Below are 22,466 nucleotides of genomic sequence, written 5' to 3'. Positions count from 1 at the left end.
GTGGACTTGCTAGTGTAGATTGTAAACAACAAGTTTTTGGCGCCGTTGCCGGGGAATTTTGCATTTCAATATCATTAGTAGTAGAAAAGTAACTAGATTGAGCATTTAATTTGTTGCTTTGCTTTCAAATTGCTTTCTGCATAATTTTACTGCACCTTGTGTAATATTCTGCGTAATATTTCTGTCTACTGCATAGAATTTTTACATCTTTGTTATCTGCATAATTTCAGTTTTCATTGCTCTTTATAGTTGTAATTGTCATTATGCATATTTGTACATGATTTTACAACTCTGCAACTGCTAGATTTAAGTTTCTATATGCTTTTACTGATAGATAGTGCATGAATTCTGTTGTACATTTCTGAATATCAATTTTGGTTTAATTTTGCTTCAACTGATTTGTATATGCGTGGTAAAAACAAGAATAAATCAATTCTGGTCTTTGATCCTGACATAGACATAACTTTGAGAAGATTGAGAAAAGAGTCTAGAGCAGAAAAAGCCATAGGGAGTGATAGTGAGTTAGAAGCTGTCCATTCTCCAGAATCTCAGAGTAATCCTAGAGTGAAAAGAACATCTACACCCTTGAGACAACCAAATCCAGCAATAGAAATGGAAGAACAGAACAGATTTAGAACATTAGGGGACTATGCTATTCCTAACATGCAAGGTTTTAACTCTTCTATAATTAGGCCAACTATTCAAGCCAACCATTTTGAGATTAAACCTGCCCTACTACATTTAGTCCAACAGGATCAGTTTGCTGGAGGAAATTCTGATGATCCTAACCTGCATATTTCAAATTTTCTGCAGCTATGTGACACCATAAGAATGAATGGAGTTAGTGAAGAAGCTATCAGATTAAGACTATTTCCTTTTTCCTTGAGAGATAGAGCAAAATGCTGGTTACAAGCTCAAACACAAGGAAGCATCACAACCTGGACAGAACTTGTGAATAAGTTTTTAACCAAGTACTTCCCTCCATCCAAAGCTGCTAAACTGAGAGGAGAAATTACATCCTTTGTTCAGCAAGATGGAGAATCATTGTATGAAGCTTGGGAAAGATACAAAGAACTGCTTAGAAGGTGTCCACATCATTGTATTCCAGATTGGATGCAATTGGAAACTTTTTATAATGGGATGAATGCAGTAACAAGAACAATGGTTGATGCTGCTGCTGGAGGTTCATTAAATACAAAGTCCTTGGAAGAAGCTCAGAGGATTATTGACATGATGGCATCTTCAATGTATCAGAATTCAAACTCAAGGAATCAAGGAAGAAACTCTGGTCATGAAGCTAAAGTTCTGGAAACTTTTCATGCACAAAATCAGCTACAAAATCAATTGTTTTCAGAACAATTAGCTGCCTTAACACAACAAATCAACAATCTGCAAACAGGGAGTATGCCTACCAGTCAGCTAAGTTGTGATTTTTGTGGAGGAAACCATGCAAATGGTGCATGTGAGGCATCCACAAGTGAACAACAAGAGCAAGTGAATTATATGAATAATTTTCAGAGACAACAGCCATCATATCCCCCTGGATTTCAATTTTTGAATAATAGAACTCAGCAGTATTCTAATTGGAATAATCAATATTCTGCTGCAAAGAATTCTAACTCAAATTTGCCTTTTTCTAATGCAGGACCAGCAACACAACAGCCTTATTTTCAGAGGAATTCATCCACTCAACCTCAAGGAAATCAGAAATTTTCTAGACCTATGAATGAGAGGTTGACTGAGATGGAAGAAACTATGCTGCAATTCATGAAGGTGACTCAAACAAGCTTCAAAAACCAAGAAGCTTCCATGAAGAAACTAGAGACACAGATTGGACAATTAGCTGAACAATTATCCAGCAGGGATGAAGGAAGATTTCCAAGCAATACAGTAATCAATCCTAAAGAGCAAGGTCAAGCCATAACTACAAGGAGTGGAGCTGTAGTTGCAAGCCCTAAACCAGCAGAAAAGAAAGTGAATGATGCAGTAGAAAGAAACATTGAACAAGATCTGCAACAAGGAAATTTTAAGCTATTGAAGAAAGACCATTTAGAAGAAAAAGAAAAAGTTCCCATGAATTCTGAAAGGAAAACCAAAAATCAACTCTTTGAAGAAGCTTGTAAGCCAATAGACCCAGAAAAATACAAGAGGCTGCCTTATCCTCAAAGAGTCCAAAATCCTAAACAAGAGGAACAATTTGAAAGGTTTATGAATGTCTTTAAGAAATTACAAATTAACATTCCTTTTGCAGAAGCTTTGGAGCAAATGCCTTCATATGCAAAGTTCATGAAAGAACTACTTTCCAGAAAAAGGAAGCTAGAGCATGACAAAACAGTACCTTTGACAGAGGAGTGCAGTGCCATTCTAAAGAGAAAGCTTCCTCAAAAGTTGAAAGATCCTGGATCATTTAGCATTCCTTGTGAAATAGGAAACTGCACTGTGGGAAGAGCATTGTGTGACTTGGGAGCAAGCATAAATCTGATGCCATTGGCTATTCTGCAGAAACTTGGCATAGAGGAAGTGAAGCCCACCAACATTACACTGCAGCTAGCTGATAGATCATACACTTATCCATATGGAGTTGTTGAAGATTTATTAGTTAAAGTTGACAAGTTCATTTTTCCTGCAGATTTTGTAATTCTGGACATGGAGGTGGATTCTAACATTCCTTTGATCCTAGGGAGACCATTTCTTGCAACAGGGAGAGCTTTAATAGATGTGCAGAAAGGTGAACTTATGCTTAGAGTTCAAGATGAGAAGGTAGTGTTTAATGTGTTTGAAGCTTTAAAATATCCAATTGAAGATAGCATATGTATGAAGGTAGATATACTAGATGCTTTCATTACACAACACCATATTAATGAAATTGATGAACTTGCTGTGTTAGAAGAAATAATATCTGCAAGAAGCAACAAATCTGAACTTCTGCATGAAGAATGCATTAAGGAAGTGCAGCAGCAACTAGAAGCTCTGCCAATTCAAAAATCTGCAGAAAATTCAGTGAAGGAGAAGCTAGAAAAGGATGATAAAGAAGAGGAAAAGCAAAGGCTAGAACTGAAACAACTCCCTTCACACCTGCGGTATGCATTTCTGGATGAGAATCATGAAAATCCAGTCATCATCAATAACGAACTTAAGGAGGAACAAGAGGAAAAATTGCTCAGAATTTTGAGAGAACACAAATCTGTAATTGGATGGAGTATTGCATATCTGAAAGGTATAAATCCTTCATTTTGTAAGCACAGAATTTTATTTGAAGAGAATTTTAAACCTGTTGTGCAGCCACAAAGGAGGTTAAACCCAGCCATGAAAGAGGTAGTTAAAAAAGAGGTCATAAAGCTGTTAGATGCAGGAATAATATACCCAATTTCTGATAGCAATTGGGTAAGTCCAGTCCAAGTTGTTCCAAAGAAAGGTGGTATGACAGTTGTACCTAATGAAAAGAATGAACTTGTTCCTACTAGGACTGTGACTGGATGGAGAATGTGCATAGACTATAGGAAATTAAATGATGCAACCAGAAAAGATCATTTCCCACTACCATTTGCAGATCAAATGCTAGAAAGACTTGCTGGACATTCATTTTATTGTTTTCTTGATGGGTATTCAGGATATAATCAAATAGCTGTAGATCCTTTAGATCAAGAGAAAACTGCATTTACATGTCCATTTGGAGTCTTTGCATATAGGAGAATGCCATTTGGTTTGTGTAATGCCCCTGCCACTTTCCAAAGATGCATGCTTTCTATTTTTTCTGATTTGGTAGAAAACATCATAGAAGTGTTCATGGATGATTTCTCTGTTTTTGGTGATTCTTTTGATGATTGTTTAGCTAATCTATCCACTGTTTTGCAGAGATGTCAAGATACTAACCTTGTGTTAAATTGGGAGAAGTGCCATTTCATGGTACAAGAAGGCATTGTCCTTGGTCACAAAATTTCAGAGAAGGGAATGGAGGTGGACCAAGCTAAAATAGAGGTCATTAGTAAATTGCCTCCACCTGTCAATGTTAAGGGAGTTAGAAGTTTTTTAGGACATGCTGGTTTTTATAGAAGATTCATCAAAGACTTTTCCAAGATTGCTAAACCCTTGAGTAATTTACTTATAAAGGATGCAGATTTCATATTTGATGATAATTGTTTGCATGCATTTTCTGTTTTAAAAGAGAAACTGATTTTTGCACCTATTCTTGCAAAACCAGATTGGAAACTACCTTTTGAACTCATGTGTGATGCAAGTGACAGTGTAGTGGGTGCTGTTTTAGGACAGAGAAAAGATAGGAAATTACATGCTATCTATTATTCAAGCAAAGTGTTAAATCCTACACAAGTGAATTACACAACAACAGAAAAAGAACTTTTAGCTGTTGTATATGCTTTTGATAAGTTCAGATCATATTTAATGGATTCAAAAGTGATTGTATATACTGATCATGCTGCTCTTAAATATCTCTTGACAAAACAGGATGCAAAGCCCAGATTATTAAGATGGATTCTACTCCTCCAAGAATTTGAGCTAGAGATCAAAGACAAGAAAGGGAAAGAAAACAGTGTTGCTGACCACCTATCCAGATTACCCTTGGAGAGTTCAACCACTGAATCATTGGAAATAAATGAAGAATTTCCAGATGAAAAGCTGTTCGCAGTGGATAACATGCCTTGGTTTGCTGACATTGCAAATTTTAAAGCCACTCAATTCATACCAAAGAGATTTACTTGGCAGCAAAAGAAGAAGTTCCTACATGACAGCAAATTCTATGTGTGGGAAGACCCATACTTGTTCAAAATTGGAGTAGATGGGTTACTTAGAAGATGCATTCCACAAAGTGAGCAAGTTGAGATATTATGGCATTGTCATAATTCAGAATATGGAGGCCACCATGCAAGTTCAAGAACTGCTGCAAAAGTGTTGCAAGCAGGTTTCTTTTGGCCTACACTCTTCAAAGATGCCAAGAGGTATGTAGAAAACTGTGACAAATGTCAAAGAACTGGAAATATCTCAAGAAGACATGAGCTGTCATTAACCAACATCTTAGAAGTGGAACTATTTGATGTATGGGGGATTGATTTCATGGGACCATTTCCCCCATCATTTTCACACGAATACATTCTAGTGGCAGTGGATTATGTGTCTAAATGGGTAGAAGCAATTCCCACCAGATCAAATGATGCAAAGGTAGTGATTTCTTTTATAAGAAAGAACATTTTTTCAAGATTTGGTGTGCCTAGAGTGCTAATAAGTGATGGAGGTACTCACTTCTGCAACAAGTATCTTGAAGCTGTATTAATGAAATATGGTGTGAAGCATAAGGTTACTACTCCATACCATCCACAAACAAGTGGACAAGTGGAGGTTTCAAATAGAGAAATCAAGCAAATTCTGGAGAAAGTAGTGAACAGCTCAAGGAAGGATTGGTCAAAGAGGCTGGATGATTCATTGTGGGCATACAGAACTGCTTTTAAAACTCCAATTGGTATGTCTCCATATCAGTTAGTATTTGGAAAGGCCTGTCACCTACCCCTAGAGCTGGAACATAGAGCATATTGGACTACAAAATGGCTTAATTTCGATCTGTCAAGTGCTGGAAGGAAGAGAGTTCTGCAGTTGCATGAATTGGAGGAATTCAGACAGCAAGCATATGAGAATGCAAAGTTGTACAAAGAAAGAACCAAGAGAATCCATGACAAATTCATTCTGCAAAAAGATTTCAGACCTGGCCAGCAAGTGCTGTTATTCAATTCAAGATTAAAATTGTTCCCAGGGAAATTGAAATCTAGATGGTCTGGACCATTTTTAATAAAGAAGACCTCTCCCTTTGGAGCAATTCTTATAGAAAATCAGAAAACAGGAAGGGAATTCAAGGTCAATGGCCAAAGATTGAAGATCTATCATGGAGAAGGGTTTGCAAGAAACATATCATGCTTGAAATTGGTTCCTCTTGAGTGAGGAACAACTAATGTCAAGCTAGTGACATTAAAGAAGCGCTTTGTGAGAGGCAACTCACATTTCTAACCCAGTTTAAGCTTTCTATAGTGTTTTTAGAATTTTGCATATTATTGTTCTGTAAATTTCTGATATGCTGCAAAAATTCTACACAAATATTGCTGAATCTGAGTTTCTGAGGTGCATTTGGTTGCTTAATCTGAGAATTGATGAGGTGAATGTGTAGTTAAGAGTTTAAGATTCTGCATAATCTGATTTTACCAATTTCTGGAAGTTTCTGCATAATGTATGTGAATAGTCCACTGAATCTGATTTTCTGAGGCATAATTGAGATACTTGAACTGACATTCAATGTGAAGAATGTGTATTTGATGGATTCAAGAGTGAAAATTTAATTAATTGAGGTTTTAGAGGTAATTGATTAATGAGAGGAGTCACTTTATTGCAGAAAAGAAGCTACGCAGAGAACGCAATTTGAGATTTTCTGCTTGAACAATCACTTTTACTGATAAAAGTGATCACGCAGAGACAGATGGGAAAATGAACTCTCTGGAACGCTTCCTTTTTCTGTTAAGAGTGACTACGCACAGGTAAGTAAACTTCTAATATCTCTGCTTTAGTACTTTTATTGAAAAAAGTTATCACTTTGTTGCGCGTTATCACTTTGCTCTTTAGTACTTTTATTGAAAAAAGTTATCACTTTGTTGCGCGTTATCACTTTGCTGAGCAAAGTGATAACGCGCGCCTCACCCTGAAAAATTCACTCTCTGGAACATTCACTCTTACGAATAATAGTGATCACGCTGGGAATTTTAATAACATAAAAGTCACTTTTATTCTCCAAAGTAGTCACGTGCTTGGGCGTGCCTATAAATATTGCTAAGGGTGAATACGCACATACGTTTTTAAATCAAAAATCCCTTCCCTCTTTGAGAGCTCTCCACTTATCAACCTCTGCATTGCGATTCAGAAGCTTCTTCTTCCTTGTTCGAATATCATTTCTGCATCTCAACCAAGGTACACTTCCCTCACTTCTAAAATCTGTGATTGGGGTTTCTGTATTTGTATAACTATTTTGGGGAAGTTGCTAAAAAGGGATAACTAAGAATGCTCGAGGCAAACAAATCAATTTGGGGATAGAAAATACTGAGATTAGGTTTTGCTGTAATGAGAGTTCTCTAAAAAAAAAAATAATTTCAATTCTGCATTGCACTTTTCACATTAACAAATTTCTGCAGAAATTGATTTGACCTAAAAGACTTTAATAACAATGTTCTGATTGAAAGATATTGAATTTGAAAGTCTGAAATTATCTATTGTACTGTGTTCTGCATGTACTATTTTGGAGAATGTCGAGATGAGTGTTGGGAAACTATTTTGATAGTATTTGCTTCAAGAATGGACAATACTTTGGATCGATCTTTCCCTGTCAACTATAACATTTATGCTGGGATAATTGAAATTACATTGCATATTATATGAACCACATTTCTGCAGAATCTGAACTAATAGCAACAGAACTTTTTGAAACTGTAGAATTGAAAATTAGAACACATAGCTATGCTGAAATTGAGTTAGACACTAAATTGGGACTATCTGAAATGCATACTTAATTGCAAAATGAATACAACTTGGGAATTTTGGCTGTCAGCACAAAATCAGTTTGAAATTTTGGTCAAGACATGTAATTATCTTTCTGCGTTACCCTGATAATTGATAAGAGTGTGCACTCTGAAATTCTACTGTTAGATTTTGCATGTTTTGAATAAGTTGTGCAATTGAGTGTTGGTTCTATTAGCAGATTGCATGATGAGAAGTATTAGAAAGTTTTAATTTCTGCAAACTGCTTGATTAAATTTTCTGCAGTATAAGATTATTTTTGATTCTAAAATTTTTAACTGACAATTACTCCTTCAATGCAGAAAATTCCAAAATGGTTAGGACTTCATTCAACACACCTGTGGGTCCTCCTAAGAAGAAGCAAGCTGCATCTTCTACCACTCCTAGGAAGAAGCAAGCTGCATCTTCTACCACCCCTAAGAAGAAGCGAGCTGCATATTCCATGACACCAACAAGAAGATCCAGCAGAAATCTCCAAGCTGCAGCATCAAAAAGGGCCAGAACTGATGGTGTCTCAAGCTCTTCACCTATTCAGATATCTGAACCCTCACCTTCTCCACCACCTTCAACCAGATCTCCTGCACCTGCACCCTCACCTACACCATCACCTCCACCAAGAACAGCTGTACCTTCAGGATCCTCACCACCAGCCACACATGATTCGAGATTCAGAAGTTTGGCTCATGAAAACTTTTTCAGAGCCAATATTCTAAGAAGAAAAATTGTTCCTGACAGAGCATTCCAAATAGCTAGGAACAACTACCCTGAATTCAAAGAGGAAATCAAGAAAAGAGGCTGGGAATTCTTCTGTGCAACAGTTGGCCTGGGTTGGAGGGAAATAACTCAGGAATTCTATGCCAATGCCATGAGGTTTAAAGGGAAAGGAACCCCTAAGTTCAGCTCTATGGTCAAGGGCATGAGAATTGACTTCTCACCAGCAAATATCAACAGGGTGCTGGAAATTAATTCTGCACAACATGCTGCACAGTTGGACTTCAAAACGTTTAAGGAAAGTCCAGATATTGATTTTGTGCAAATTCTGGAAAGGATTGGAAAACCAGGCACCACATGGGAGCTCAACCAATCTAAGAAGGCAAAGCATATTGTCACCAAGAATCTTCTGCCCTTTGCCAAAGTATGGAGCATGTTTATTTTAAATTCGTTCATGCCTGTCAAATATAGCTCCACACTAGCTGTGAAGAGGGTTGCTCTACTTTTTACCATAGTCTCCAACATCTACATAGATGTGGGAGAGGTAATAAGCGACTGTATCTTGGGAATACTGAAGACAAAAAGGGATTCATTAGCCTTTCCTTCAGTAATTACACTACTTTGTGAAGACGCAGGAGTAGAGTTTGGTGATTATCAAGAGAAAATCAGAGCTGCACCATCCATTTCTACAACTCTGATCAAAGAGATTTATGCAACTGTTTCCTGCACTTCTGCAGCCCCAATTCCTTCACAATTCAAGAAAGAGAAACCAATGATGATGAAGGACACTCTAAAGCAGCTAGCTGAAGGGCAGAATCAACTTGCTGAAAGGCAGACTGAGCTACATAATAGCCTCAAAGCTGGAGTCATGCTAATGGAATGTATTATGCTGAATATTGGTCAGAAATTGGGAATGACCAAAGAAGAAATGTATCATATTCCAGACTTAGCAGAGAATGCCCAGTGCCTTCGTTCTTCTGTTTTCAAGAATATGCCAATATACAGAACCCACTTTCCTCAGCCACCATTTGAAGAGGTAGTGGAAGAAGAAGAAGAAGAAGAAGAAGGTTCTGAAGAGGAAAGCTCAGAGGAAGAAGATGCAGCAGAAGATTAGTCTAGGAATTTAAATTCTGTTATTAGATTTTTGTAAATTTCTGGTTGTTTAAACTTTTTGGGTTGTAATCACTAATTGGTACAATTTGGTTTAATTTTCACTTACCTATTTTGCAATTATATTAGCTTCTTAACTAAATACCTTTATCTTGCTGCGAGTTAATGGAATTCTGGTGTTTTTATGCAGAGAATATCACACACAACACTCACACACATTGGATGGTGACTCTTGCACAAGCTGCCATGAAAGGGGGGTTTCATTCTCTACCTCTTATTCATGTGTAGCCTCACATTACACTGAATTGTTGTTGAAAAACACCAAAATACTAGAATAGATAATAAACTGCTGGCTGTGAATTCTGTGTGAAAATTTTTCTTTAAGTTGTTTTTCCCATTCTCAAAATGAGATCACACTTGTATCTTCAAAAATGAGGCAGTTGCCACTAGGTGCATATATTTCTGAAAAGTGCATTGTGTTTTCATTAATCCACATGATCACTTATAAATGCCTAGTGAGACTTGAGCTACCTACTTCTTTCCTTGTGTGATTAATCAGATTTTACTGCGTTCTCTAGAACTTGACCTTGTTCTTAATTGAATATGCATGTTACAGTTCTCACACACATGATAGAGGCCATGTTTGATTTACTTAGTTAGCCTAAAATGCCTTCCCTTATGATTAATTGCCCTAGTTTACCCCTTTTGAGCTTAATATTCCCTTTTCTTGAGTTAACTTCCTTACACGCCTTGCTGCAAAACCAATTTTACCATTCAAATTGATCAAAGGCATTGTGAGTTTAATCAAGAATGAGTTTTAAAACTAAGTTTGGGGTAGCATCAAATTAAGTTGCTTGAGGACAAGCAAAATTTTAAGTTTGGGGTAGGGGAGTAGCAAGCTATCTAAGTTGAGTTCAAAAAGTCAGACCGAAAGAACAAAAGTGCTGCAGAAACATTAAAAATTATGCAGCAAAACTATGGAAGAGTTAAACATGTTGCAGTAAAATGTTGAAAAATAGAATCTGAGTTGAAAAGAGCAAAATGGAGATCAAAAAGAAGAAATTAGCTGTAAACTGTAGCAGAAAAAAAAAAGGAAAATAAAAATTCTGCTGCAAAAAAATGATTAGTCTGCTGCATAACTGAGGAATTTAATGTGAATTGATGCTAAACCAGACTAGTTTTAAAGTCATTCACTCAAAATGCTTCTGATCTTTTGAAATTGCAACTTGTTTCTTATTTTGTTCAGTATCTACCTTAACCTAAGCCCTGTTATAAACTGTAAAAAGTCCTCTTGATGTGTGATTGGCTGTACTAAGCAGAGGAGATAGAGAAATTGGGCAAGCATATGGTAGAGTGCAGTGAAATTGATGATTTAGAGTGAAAACAACACCCAAACACTGTTGAGAATTGAGGGAAACACTGTCCAGTGAGAAGTGATCATGATTTTAATGTTTCTCACATGAACTTGGCTGATATATTCACTTAGATAGCAATTCTTGCTTAAAATTTGATGAATGCATTGAGATTGCAATGATGAGTAATTGGATGAATATCTTGATTGAAAATTTTGCAGAAAACATAGAATTGCAAATTGAAAAATTCTGATATAGCAGTTGTGAAATGGTTTCTGAAAAGTGGAAGAATTACCCTTGGTTTAATTTGATTTGCTTGAGGACAAGCAAAAATTCAAGTTTGGGGTAGTGATGAATCCATATTTTGACTGATATTTTAGCATAATTCTAACACAAGTGATAAGAAAACTGTATAAAGAAAGCAGAAAAACTTAGAAAAAGAGAAGGAATTGAATTTTGTTTACATATGTAGTTATTTTAGCAATTGTGAAATTTTTGCTTAGGAATTAAGTTTTTAATCTTGTTTTTGTAGGAATAAATTGAGCAAGGATCATATTCATGGAAGTTTGATGACAAGGAAGAGGAAAGAAGCAAGTCTGGACTCCAAAAACTCAAGAATAAGAAATTGCAGACTGGGCGTGATCACTATTGTCAGTGAAAGTGATCACTTCAGAGCTCAAAGAAGAAGTGAAGCCTGGGCGTTACCACTATTGTCATCAAAAGTGATCGTTCCAGAGAGTCTTCAACTTGGCGAGCTGCGCGTAGTCACTTTTATCAGAAAAAGTGATAACGCGCAACTACCTTGGCTCTGCGTTGTCACTTTTATCATCAAGAGTGATAGTTCCAGAGAGCTCTCAATATCAGGAAAATGCGCGTGGCCACTATTTCTGGGAAAAGTGTTAACGCGCAACCAAAAACTCTCTGCGTAACTACTATTTCTCATAAAAGTGATAACGTGAAAATCTGGGAAATTTTATAAATACCAGAAGCGATCCGGAAAAAGGGGGATTCTGTTCATTTTCAGTTTTTTTAGTTAGTTTCTGGTTAGAGGAAGTGAGAGAGAGGAGTGGGGATTCAGATCTTGGAGCTTCACGAAGAGGAATTGGAGTGGAGCAAGCTTCCATGGCGTTTCTGAGTTTCTTCTTCTCTTCTTCTCTTTCTTTTTCTTCTTCTGCCATGGCTGTGTAATTTGTTCATAGTTAGGGATTATAGATCTGAAATGAACATGTTGAATTGATTTGGATCTGGATTTCAAGCTTTGGAATAGATTGAGTGATTGATTCTGAACTTCACGTGTAAATTGAATGGAAATTTGATTAACTAAATTCAGAGGAACCTTTGTCAATGGAAATTGAATTTGTTCTTCAGATCTGAACCAATCACCGAGATTTTAGTTTTCTTAGGGATAAGGAACTTTGATCTTGCAATCTTTTGGTTTTTTACACTTAAAGCAACATTAAATTGAATTAGATCTAAGGAATTAGAATGGTTTAATTGAATGTTAGGTTCACTGAGTTAAGGAATTAACCTCTGAATAGTATAAAGTGAAACTGATTGTCATTCTTTCCAATTGCTTGTTAATTCAGAACTTTATTGATTAAACATTGGAGTTTTGGTGAAGCAATTCCCTAGCTATGGTTTCTCCCTCTGTTATCACATAACTGTGTGTTCATTGTCTTGTTTTCTACAAGTTCATTTTACTTTTAATTGTTCCAGTTTGCTGTTATTAGATGTTACCACTCTCCTTACAATTTCGAAAAAGTTTAAATGGTTATAATTCTATGAAGTGATACTTGAATATAAATTCCCTGTGGAGACGATATTTGGATCTTAAATTTACTCATCACTTGCTGCAATCCTAGTGCACTTGCTAGTGTAGATTGCAAACAACACCTCCATTCACTATTTCCTTTTCCTGCAGCACTTTGTTGCATATTCTTCTTTTGAATTCACATTTTGCTATTTTCATCATCTTTGCTGCATATTTTTCATTTTTCTGTAGTTTTTTGCTATTTCTTTCTATCTTTGTGAACTCAAAACTTAGATAGCTTGCTATTCCCCACCCCAAACTTAGAACATTGCTTGTCCTCAAGCAATTAAAATGTGGATGCCACCCTAAACTTAGTTTTAAAACTCATTCTTGATTAAACTCACTATGCCTCTTTTCATTTGAATGGTAAAATTGGATTTTCAACAAGACATACAATGAGGTAATTTCAAGAAAAGGGATATTAAGCTCAAAGGGGTGAACTAAGACAATCAAGCACAAAGGAGGTCATTTAGGCTAACTAGGCATATTCAAACAAGGCCTCCATCATATATGTGAAAACTGTAAATTGCATATTTAATCACGAAACAAGGCAAGTTCTAGAGGGTGCAGCAAAATTATGATTAATCACACATGCAAGAAAAGTATACAGCTCAAGTCTCACTAGGGGTTTGTAAGTGAACATGTAGATCAATGAACTCACAATTCACTTTTTTAGAATTATATGCACCTAGTGGCAAGACTGCCTCATTTTGAAAATACAAGTGTGATCTCATTTTGAGAATGGGAAAAACAACTTAAAAAGAAAATTCAAACAGAATTCACAGAATTATCAATTAAACTTCATTTGATTCATAGAAAGCAATTTAATAGCTATTTTAGTATTTTGGTGTTTTTCAGAAACAATTCAATGTAATGTGAAGCTAACACATGAACAAGAGGTAGAGAATGAAACCCCTTTTTTCATGGCAACTTGTGCAAGTGTGAGCATCCATTGTGTGTGAGTGCTGTGTGATTGTGACATTTTCTGCACAAAACACTAAAAATATATCAATTAGCAAGTAAAAAGGCAATTAACTGGAAAACTAACAGATATTCAAAACAGAGATGTGAAAATTAAACCAAACTGTACCAAATTGTAATTACAACCCCAAAAAGATTTGAAACTTAATTACAGAAATTTACAAAATTCTTAATGACAGAAAATAAATTCCTAAACTATTCATCTACTGCATCCTCAGCATCTTAGGATTCTTATTCCTCTTCTTCCTCATCTTCCTCCTTCACTACTTCTTCACCTGGTTGTGGAAAATGGGTTCTATAGATTGACAGATCTTTGAAAACTGAGGAGCGAAGGCACTGAGCATTCTCTGCCAAGTCTGGAGTGTGATACATTTCATCTTTAGTCATTCCCATTTTCTGACCAATATTAAGCATAACACATTCCAACAGCATAATCCCAGACTTGATACTGCTGTGCAGCTCAGTCTGCCTCTCTGCTAACTGGTTTTGTCTCTCAGCCATTAGCTTCAAGGAGTCCTTCATCATCATTGGTTTTTCCTTTCTAAATTGAGAAGGAATGGGATCTACTGCAGTGCATGATGTGGTAGCATATATTTCTTTCACCATAGAGACAGAGATGGGAGGCACAGATCTAATCCTCTCTTGGTAATCTCCAACTTCAACCCCCTGCATCCTCAAAAAGTAAGGTTATTAATGAAGGAAAGGCAAGTGAATCTCTCTTGGTTTTCAGAATATTTAAAATGCATTCACTGATGACCTCTCCCACATTAATATACAAATCATTAACTATTGCAAAAAGAAGTTTTGCCCTCTTCACAGCCAATGTTGAACTGTGCTTCACTGGCATAAAGGAGTTCAGAATGAAAGTGGTCCACACTTTGGCAAATGGCAGCAGTTGTTTGGTGACAATGCATTTGGGCTTCTTGGGCTGGTTCAACTTCCAAGTTGTTCATGGCCGCCCAATCCTTTGCAGAATTTCTACATAGTCCTTGTCAGGGCTATTCTTTAAAATATTGAACTCCAGCTGTCTAGGCTACTATGCAAAATTTATATTCAGTACTCTGTTTATGTTTGCAGGAGTGAAGTCCACTCTCATCCCCTTTACCATTGTGTTGAACTTAGGGAATTTGTCTCCTTTGAACCTCACAGCATTGGCATAAAACTCCTGGGTTATTTCCTTCCAGCCCATTCCAGCTAAGGAACAGAAGGATTCTCAATCCCTCTTTTGAATTTCTTCCTTATATTATGGGTAATTGTCCCTAGCTATTTCAAAAGTTCTGTCTGCGACAATCTTTCTCTTCAAAATAGTTGCCTTGAAGAAGTTGTCATGGGCAATACTTCTGAACCTTGGATCACATAGTTCAATTGGTGAGGAAGCTGAGACACCATCTGTTCTGGCCTTCTTTGATTTGGGAGTGCTCTTGGAAGGTTGAGCTTGGATGTTTCTGGAGGATCTCCTTGGAGTGGTGTTGGAAGATCTAGCTTGAGTTTTCCTGGAAGATCCAACTAGTGTGTTCATGGAGGTTCTGGCCATTTTTCAGTTTCTGTAAAAAGGAAATAATTTTGACAGTTTAAATTTTTAACACATAATTGTGAAAGTATATTTCCCTGTACTGAAGAAAGTTCAATCAAACAATTTGCAGAAATTCAATTCGTCTAATAATATAACATGCAGTCTGCTGTTAGGCTAAATCAATCATACAAATACAAAAGCACAACTTCACAGTATTAAACATTCACAGTCAAGCATGTTGAATCCTAATATATGAGTTCAGAGTGCATACTCTCAGAGCATATCAGGTTAACGCAGAGGGAGTATTACAGGTTATAAATCTATTTTTCAACAAACTCTGTAATTTTAGCATAAAATCTATTTTAGCATAACAGGGTATGTCAGAGAATTTTTAACTTGACCTCCCTAATTTTTTTTTAAAATTCAGAGTGCACACTTTCACAAAAAATTATGGTAATGCAGAAGAAGATTCATAGGTCTCAACCAATTTTCAAACACAATTCTTCAACTCACACATTGTCAGTAAAGAGCTATTTTATCATAATACTGCAGAGTTGATTATTATAACATTTTTCAAGCATTCAATTGTATTTTAGAGTAATAGATACCTTCAAATAATCACACTCAACAATTTCAATTCAAACATTTTCACTGAAGTCTTATTATGTCAAACCAATTTCTGCAAAAATTTTGTTCATATAATGTACAATGCAGGTTTAAATTTTCCAATAAAATCATAAACGACAGTGAAAACTTAGTCATAGCCTTGTCCATTTCTATTGTTGAATCAAATCTTATCAGAACAGTGTCCCATTTGCCCATTCGACATTTTCAAATATGCAATCTAATACCATTCATTAACTAATATAAAAAATTTACATTCAACAATTTGCAAATCAAATACTTCATGAGGTCTATTTAGGTTGATCAATTTCTACAAATTTTATTTAGAGAAATAAGATAATGCAGATTCTAATTTCCTAGAAAAATTTTATACATGACAGGAAAAACTTGTTTAGAGTATTATTCTCTCTATTGCTGAATCAAATAAACTTAGAACAACGTCCCATTACCTCTCTTTGACATTTTTCCCAAAATAATAACAGAGAAAACCCTAATCCACTATTTCAGAAAGAGGAGGGTAGCGTACCTGGCGAGAAGATGCAGAAATTTCTGGGAAAAGCTTAGTGCTGCTAGGTATGCAGGAAGATTGAAATCGCAAAGAACGCTTAGAGAGAAGGGGAATTTTTAGGTTCAAAGGTGTGTGCGTGTTCACTTTAGTTTATATTTATAGCCACGCGTGAGCACGTGACCACTTTTAAAGTAAAAGTGAACGTTACAACATTTAAGACATTCAGCGTGGTTACTTTATTTGATTAGAGTGAGCGTTCCAGAGAGTTAAGTTTTCTGGGCAAGGGGCGCGTGGTCACTATTGCTGGGCAAAGTGATAACACGCAAGCAATGTTGCAACTTTTTACACAAAAAGGAGTAACGCACATAAGAAAACTCATATTTACCTGTGCATAGCCACTTTTGCCAGGGAAAGTGAGCGTTCCACAGAGTATGTTTTCTCATCTGCCTCTACGTGATTACTCTCATCAGTGAGAGTGATTGTTCTAAAGGGGAACATTAAATTTCACTCTCTTTGTAGCTCCTTTCCTGCAAAATAGTGACTCCTCTCATTAATCAAATGCCTCTAAAACCTCAATTAACTCACTTCTCACACTCTAATCCTTCAATTTACTTCTCACAACATCAAACCTCTAATCACTTATCAGATTCACTTCAGAAAACAAGATGCAGCAGAAAATTTGTAGAAATTGCAGAAATTTGTAAAACATGAATGTGCAGAATTCTATAACAATACAGAAAGCTTAAAATGAGTTAGAAATGTGAGTTGCCTCTCATAAAGCACTTCTTTAATGTCACTAGCTTGACGTTAAATGTCCCTTACTCAAGAGGAACCAATTTCATGCATGATATATTCCTTGTAAACTCCTCTCCATGATAGACCTTTAATCCATGGCCATTGACCTTGAATTCTCTCCCTGTCTTTTGATCCTCAATCAAAATTGCTCCAAAGGGAGATGTTTCCTTGATCAGAAAAGGTCTAGACCATCTTGATCTCAATTTTCCTAGAAATAGTTTCAATTTGGAATTAAACAACAATACTTGTTGTCCAGGTTTGAATTCTCTCTACAGAATGAACTTATCATGAATTCTCTTAGTTCTTTTTTTTTTTGTACAACTTTGCATTCTCATAAGCTTGCTGTCTGAACTCCTCCAATTCATGTAATTGCAGAATTCTCTTCTTTCCAGCACTTGGTAAATCAAAGTTCAGCCACTTTGTAGTCTAATAAGCTCTGTGCTCCAACTCTAAAGGTAAGTGACATGCCTTTCCAAAGATTAATTGATATGGTGACATACCAATTGGAGTTTTAAAAGCAGTCTTGTATGCCCATAAGGAGTCATCCAGTTTCTTTGACCAGTCTTTTCTTGAACTACTCACTACTTTCTCCAAAATTTGCTTGATTTATCTGTTTGACACTTCTACTTGTCCACTTGTTTATGGATGGTATGGAGCAGCAACCTTGTGCTTCACACCATACTTCATTAATACTGTTTCAAGATGTTTGTTGCAGAAATGAGCATCTCCATCACTTATCAAGAATCTGGGTACTCCAAATCTTGGAAAAATATTCCTTCTTATAAAAGAGATCACAATCTTGGCATCATTTGTTCTTGTGGGAATAGCTTCCACCCACTTAGAAACATAATCTACTACCACTAAGATGTATTCATGAGAGAATGATGGGGGAAATGGTCCCATGAAGTCAATCCCCCATACATCGAATAGCTCTACTTCTAAAATGTTTGTCAATGGCAGCTCATGCCTCCTAGAGATGTTGCCTGTTCTTTGACATTTATCACAACTTTCAACATACTTCTTAGCATCCTTGAAAAGTATAGGCCAAAAGAAGCCTGCTTGCAGTACTTTTGTAGCAGTCCTTGAACTTACATGGTGGCCTCCATATTTTGAGTTGTGGCAATGCCATAATACCTCAAATTGTTCATTTTGTGGAATGCACCTTCTAATTAGACCATCTACCCCAATCTTGTACAAATAAGGGTCTTCCTACATATAGAATTTGCTGTCATGTAAGAACTTCTTCTTTTGCTGCCAAGTGAACCTCTTTGGGATGAATTGAGTAGCCTTAAAGTTTGCAATGTCAATAAACCAAGGCATCTCTTCTACTAGAAGAAGCCTTTCATCTGGAAATTCTTCATTAATTTCCAAAGAGTTAGGGGTTAGACTTTCTAATGGAAGTCTGGATAGGTGATTAGCTACCCCATTTTTCTTTCCCTTTTTATCTTTAATTTCTAGCTCAAATTCTTGCGGTAGCAAAATCCATCTCAGCAACCTTGGCTTGGCATCCTGCTTTGACAACAAGTATTTAAGTGCAGAATGGTCAGTATACACAATAACTTTTGATCTCATCAAATATGATCTGAATTTGTCAAAGGCAAACACAATAGCTAGGAGTTCTTTTTCTGTAGTTGTGTAATTTACTTGTGCAATGTATAAAACTTTGCTGGAATAATATATGACATGCAATTTTCTATCTTTTTTCTGTCCCAAAATAGCTCTTACTGCACTATCACTTGCATCACACATTAATTCAAAAGGCAAATTCCAATCAGGTTTTACAAGAATAGGTGCAGAAATCAATTTTTCCTTCAAAACAGAAAATGCATGCAAACAAGCATCATTAAATATAAAATCAGCATCTTTCACAAGTAGATCACTAGGAGGTTTTGCAATTTTTGAAAAGTCTTTGATAAACCTCCTATAAAAACCAGCATGTCCTAAAAAACTCCTAACTCCCTTAACATTAATTGGTGGAGGCAGTTTACTAATGACTTCTATTTTTGCTTGGTCCACCTGCATTCCTTTTTTTGAAATTTTATGGCCAAGAACAATGCCCTCTTGGACCATGAAATGACATTTCTCCCAATTCAACACAAGGTTAGTATCTTGACATCTCTGCAAAACAGTGGATAGATTAGCTAAGCAATCATCAAATGAATCACCAGAAACAGAAAAATCATCCATAAACACTTCAATGATGTTTTCTACCAAATCAGAAAAAATGGAAAACATGCACCTTTGAAAAGTGGCAGGAGCATTGCATAATCCAAAAGGCATTCTTCTATATGCAAAAACTCCAAATGGACATGTAAAAGCAGTCTTTTCTTGATCATTAGGGTCCACTGCTATTTGGTTGTATCCTGAATACCCATCAAGAAAACAGTAGAAAGAATGTCCAGCAAGTCTTTCCAGCATTTGGTCAGCAAATGGTAGTGGGAAATGGTCTTTTCTAGTTGCATCATTTAACTTTCTATAGTCAATATACATGCGCCAGCCAGTAACAGTCCTAGTTGGGATGAGTTCATTCTTCTCATTAGGTACAACTGTCATCCCTCCCTTGACAACTTGGACTGGACTCACCCATTGGCTGTCAGAAATTGGATAAATTATCCCTGCATCTAGCAACTTCATAACCTCTTTCTTGACTATTTCTTTCATGGCTAGGTTCAACCTTCTTTATGGCTACATAACTGGCTTAAATTTCTCTTCAAATAGAATTCTATGCTTACAAAAAGAAGGATTTATACCTTTCAAGTTTGAAATACTCTAACCAATTACAGATTTGTGTTTTCTCATAATTCTTAGCAGCTTTTCCTCTTCTTCCTCCTTGAGATCATTGTTGATGATGATTGGATTTTCATGACTCTCATCTAAGAAAGCATATCTTAAGTTAGATGGTAGTTGCTTGAGCTCTAGCTTCTAATTTTTCTCTTCTTTGACTTCCTTTTTCAGCTCTTGTTTAACTGATTTTTCTGCAGGATTCATAATTGGTAGGGATTCTAGTTGCTGCTCAATTTCTATCATTTGTTTTGTTTAACAAATCTCAGAATTTGTATTTCCGGCAGCTATGGTTTCTCTCAACACAGAATTTTCATCAAATTTATTAATAGGATAATGTGTAATAAGAGAATCCAATATATCTACTCTCATACATGAATTATCTTCAACTGGATATTTTAAAGCTTCAAACACATTAAACACTACCTTCTCATCTTGAACTCGAAGCATAAGTTCTCCTTTTTGCACATCAATAAGATCTCTCCCTGTTGCAAGAAATGGCCTTCCTAGGATCAAAGGTATGTTTGCATCAACCTCCATGTCCAGAATTACAAAATATGCAGGAAAAATAAACTTGTCAACTTTAACTAATAAATCTTCAACAACTCCATATGGATAGGTGTATGATCTATCAGCTAGCTGCAGTGTGATGTTGGTAGGTTTTACTTCTTCTATGCCTAGTTTCTTCATGATAGCTAAAGGCATCAAGTTTATGCTTGCTCCCAAGTCACACAATGCTCTTCCAACAGTGCACTATCCTATTTCACATGGAATGTTAGATGATTCTGGATCTTTGAGTTTTTGAGGAAGCTTTCTCTTGAGAATGGCACTGCATTCCTCTGTCAAGGGTACTGTCTTGTCGTGCTCTAGCTTTCTTTTTCTGGAGACTAGTTTTTTCATAAACTTTGCATATGAAGGCATCTGCTCCAAAGCTTCTACAAAAGGAATGTTAATTTGTAATTTCTTAAAAACATTCATAAACCTTTCAAATTTTCTTCCTATTTAGGTTTTTGAACCTTTTGACGATAAGGCAACCTCTTGTATTTTTTTGGATTTATTGGCTTGCAAGCATCTTCAAAGAGTTGCTTCTTGGTTTTCCTCTCAGAATTCATAGGAACTTCTACTTTTTCTTCTGAATGATCTTTCTTCAATGCTTAAAATTTCCTTGTTGCAGATCTTGTTCAATTTTTCTCTCTGCTGCTTCATCATTAACTTTTTTTCCTGCAGCTTTTGGACTTGCAACTATAGCTCCACTCCTTGTAGTGATGGCTTGACATTGCTCCTTAGGATTTATTACTGTCTTACTTCAAAATCTGCCCTCATCTCTGCTGGACAACTGCTCAGCTAGCTGTCCAATTTAGGTTTCCAGTTTCTTCATAGAGGCTTCTTGATTCTTGAAGGTTGTTTGGGTCACCTTCATAAATTGCAGCATGGTTTCCTCCATCTTAGTCAACCTTTCATTTATAGGTTTGGAAAATTTATGAGTCCTTGTGGTTGAGTGGATGGATTCCTCTGAAAATAAGACTGTTGTGTGGCTGGACCTGCATTAGAAAAAGGTAAATTGGAGTTAGAATTCTTGGCAGCAGAATATTGATTATTCCAATTAGAATACTGCTGACTTCTATTATTCAAAAATTGAAATCCAAGAGGATATGAGGATTGTTGTCTCTGAAAATTGTTCATATAATTCACTTGTTCCTGTGGTTCACTTGTAGATGCCTCACATGCACCATTTGCATGGTTTCCTCCACAAAAATCATAGTTTAAGTGACTGGTAGGCATACTCCCTGCTTGAAGATTGCTAATTTACTGAGTCAAGGCAGCTATTTGTTCTAAAAACATTTGATTTTGTAGCTGGTTCTGTGTAAGAAAGGTTTCCAAAACCTTAACTTCATATCCAGTGTTTCTTCCTTGATTTCTTGAGTTTGAATTTTGGTACATTGAAGATGCCATCATCTCAATAATTCTCTAGGCTTCTTCTAAATACTTTGTGTTTAAGGAACCTCTAGCAGCAGCATCCACCATTGTTCTTGTTGATGTATTCATTCCATTATAGAAGGTTTCCAATTACATCCAGTCTGGAATACAATGATGGGACACCTTCTCAGCAATTATTTGTATCTTTCCCAAGCTTCATGCAAGGATTCTCCTTCCTGCTACACAAAGAATGTAATTTCTCCCCTTAGCTTAGCAGCTTTGGATGGAGGAAAATACTTGGTTAGAAATTTATTCACTAGCTCTGTCCAAGTTGTGATGCTTCCTTGTGGTTGAGCTTGCAACCAGCATTTAGCTCTATCTCTCAAGGAAAAAGGAAATAATCTCAGTCTGATGGCTTCTTCACTAACCCCATTCATTCTTATGGTATTACATAGCGGCAAAAAATTTGAAATATGTAGGTTAGGGTCATCAAAATTTCCACCAGAAAACTAATCCTGTTGGACTAAGTGTAATAGGGCAGGTTTAATCTCAAAATGGTTGGCTTGGATAGTTCGTCTAATTATAGAAGAATTAAAACCTTGCATGTTAGGAATTGCATAGTCCCCTAATGTTCTAATCCTATCCTATTCTTGTGACGCCTAAAAATAGTAGGATTTTTTTTTTTTGTACGAACATAAGCTCTCTCTTCATAGAGAGTTTTAATCACACAATTAATATTCCGTATTCCATAGACAATCATCATTTCACTTCCCAATTTCAACCATACAGTGGGATAAAGAC

The 22,466-nt window shown here is 36.2% G+C and overlaps 1 protein-coding gene and 2 non-coding genes across 3 annotated transcripts; 1 reads left to right on the top strand and 2 right to left on the bottom strand.

Moving 5' to 3' along the window:
• Nucleotides 1-996: 996 nt before the first annotated feature.
• On the bottom strand, nt 997-1,103 carry LOC113848713. The gene has a single exon (XR_003501974.1). It is a non-coding gene; the product is annotated as a small nucleolar RNA R71 (small nucleolar RNA).
• Nucleotides 1,104-18,176: 17,073 nt separating this feature from the next.
• Nucleotides 18,177-19,628, bottom strand: LOC113874230. Its single transcript, XM_027512462.1, has 2 exons — nt 19,456-19,628; nt 18,177-18,549 (listed from the first exon to the last, which is right to left on the bottom strand). Exons 1-2 carry the CDS (start codon nt 19,626-19,628, stop codon nt 18,177-18,179), a joined length of 546 nt encoding a protein of 181 aa, XP_027368263.1.
• Nucleotides 19,629-21,831: 2,203 nt separating this feature from the next.
• LOC113848614 lies at nt 21,832-21,937 on the top strand. Its single transcript, XR_003501878.1, has one exon. It is a non-coding gene; the product is annotated as a small nucleolar RNA R71 (small nucleolar RNA).
• Nucleotides 21,938-22,466: the final 529 nt, after the last annotated feature.

This window comes from Abrus precatorius, unplaced genomic scaffold, assembly GCF_003935025.1.
Source record: "Abrus precatorius isolate BTA unplaced genomic scaffold, Abrus_2018 Scaffold8, whole genome shotgun sequence".
In the NCBI taxonomy this organism is placed as follows: domain Eukaryota; kingdom Viridiplantae; phylum Streptophyta; class Magnoliopsida; order Fabales; family Fabaceae; genus Abrus; species Abrus precatorius.
The sequence above is the reverse complement of the archived record's forward strand: the minus strand, read 5'-3'. Positions and strand labels throughout refer to the sequence as shown.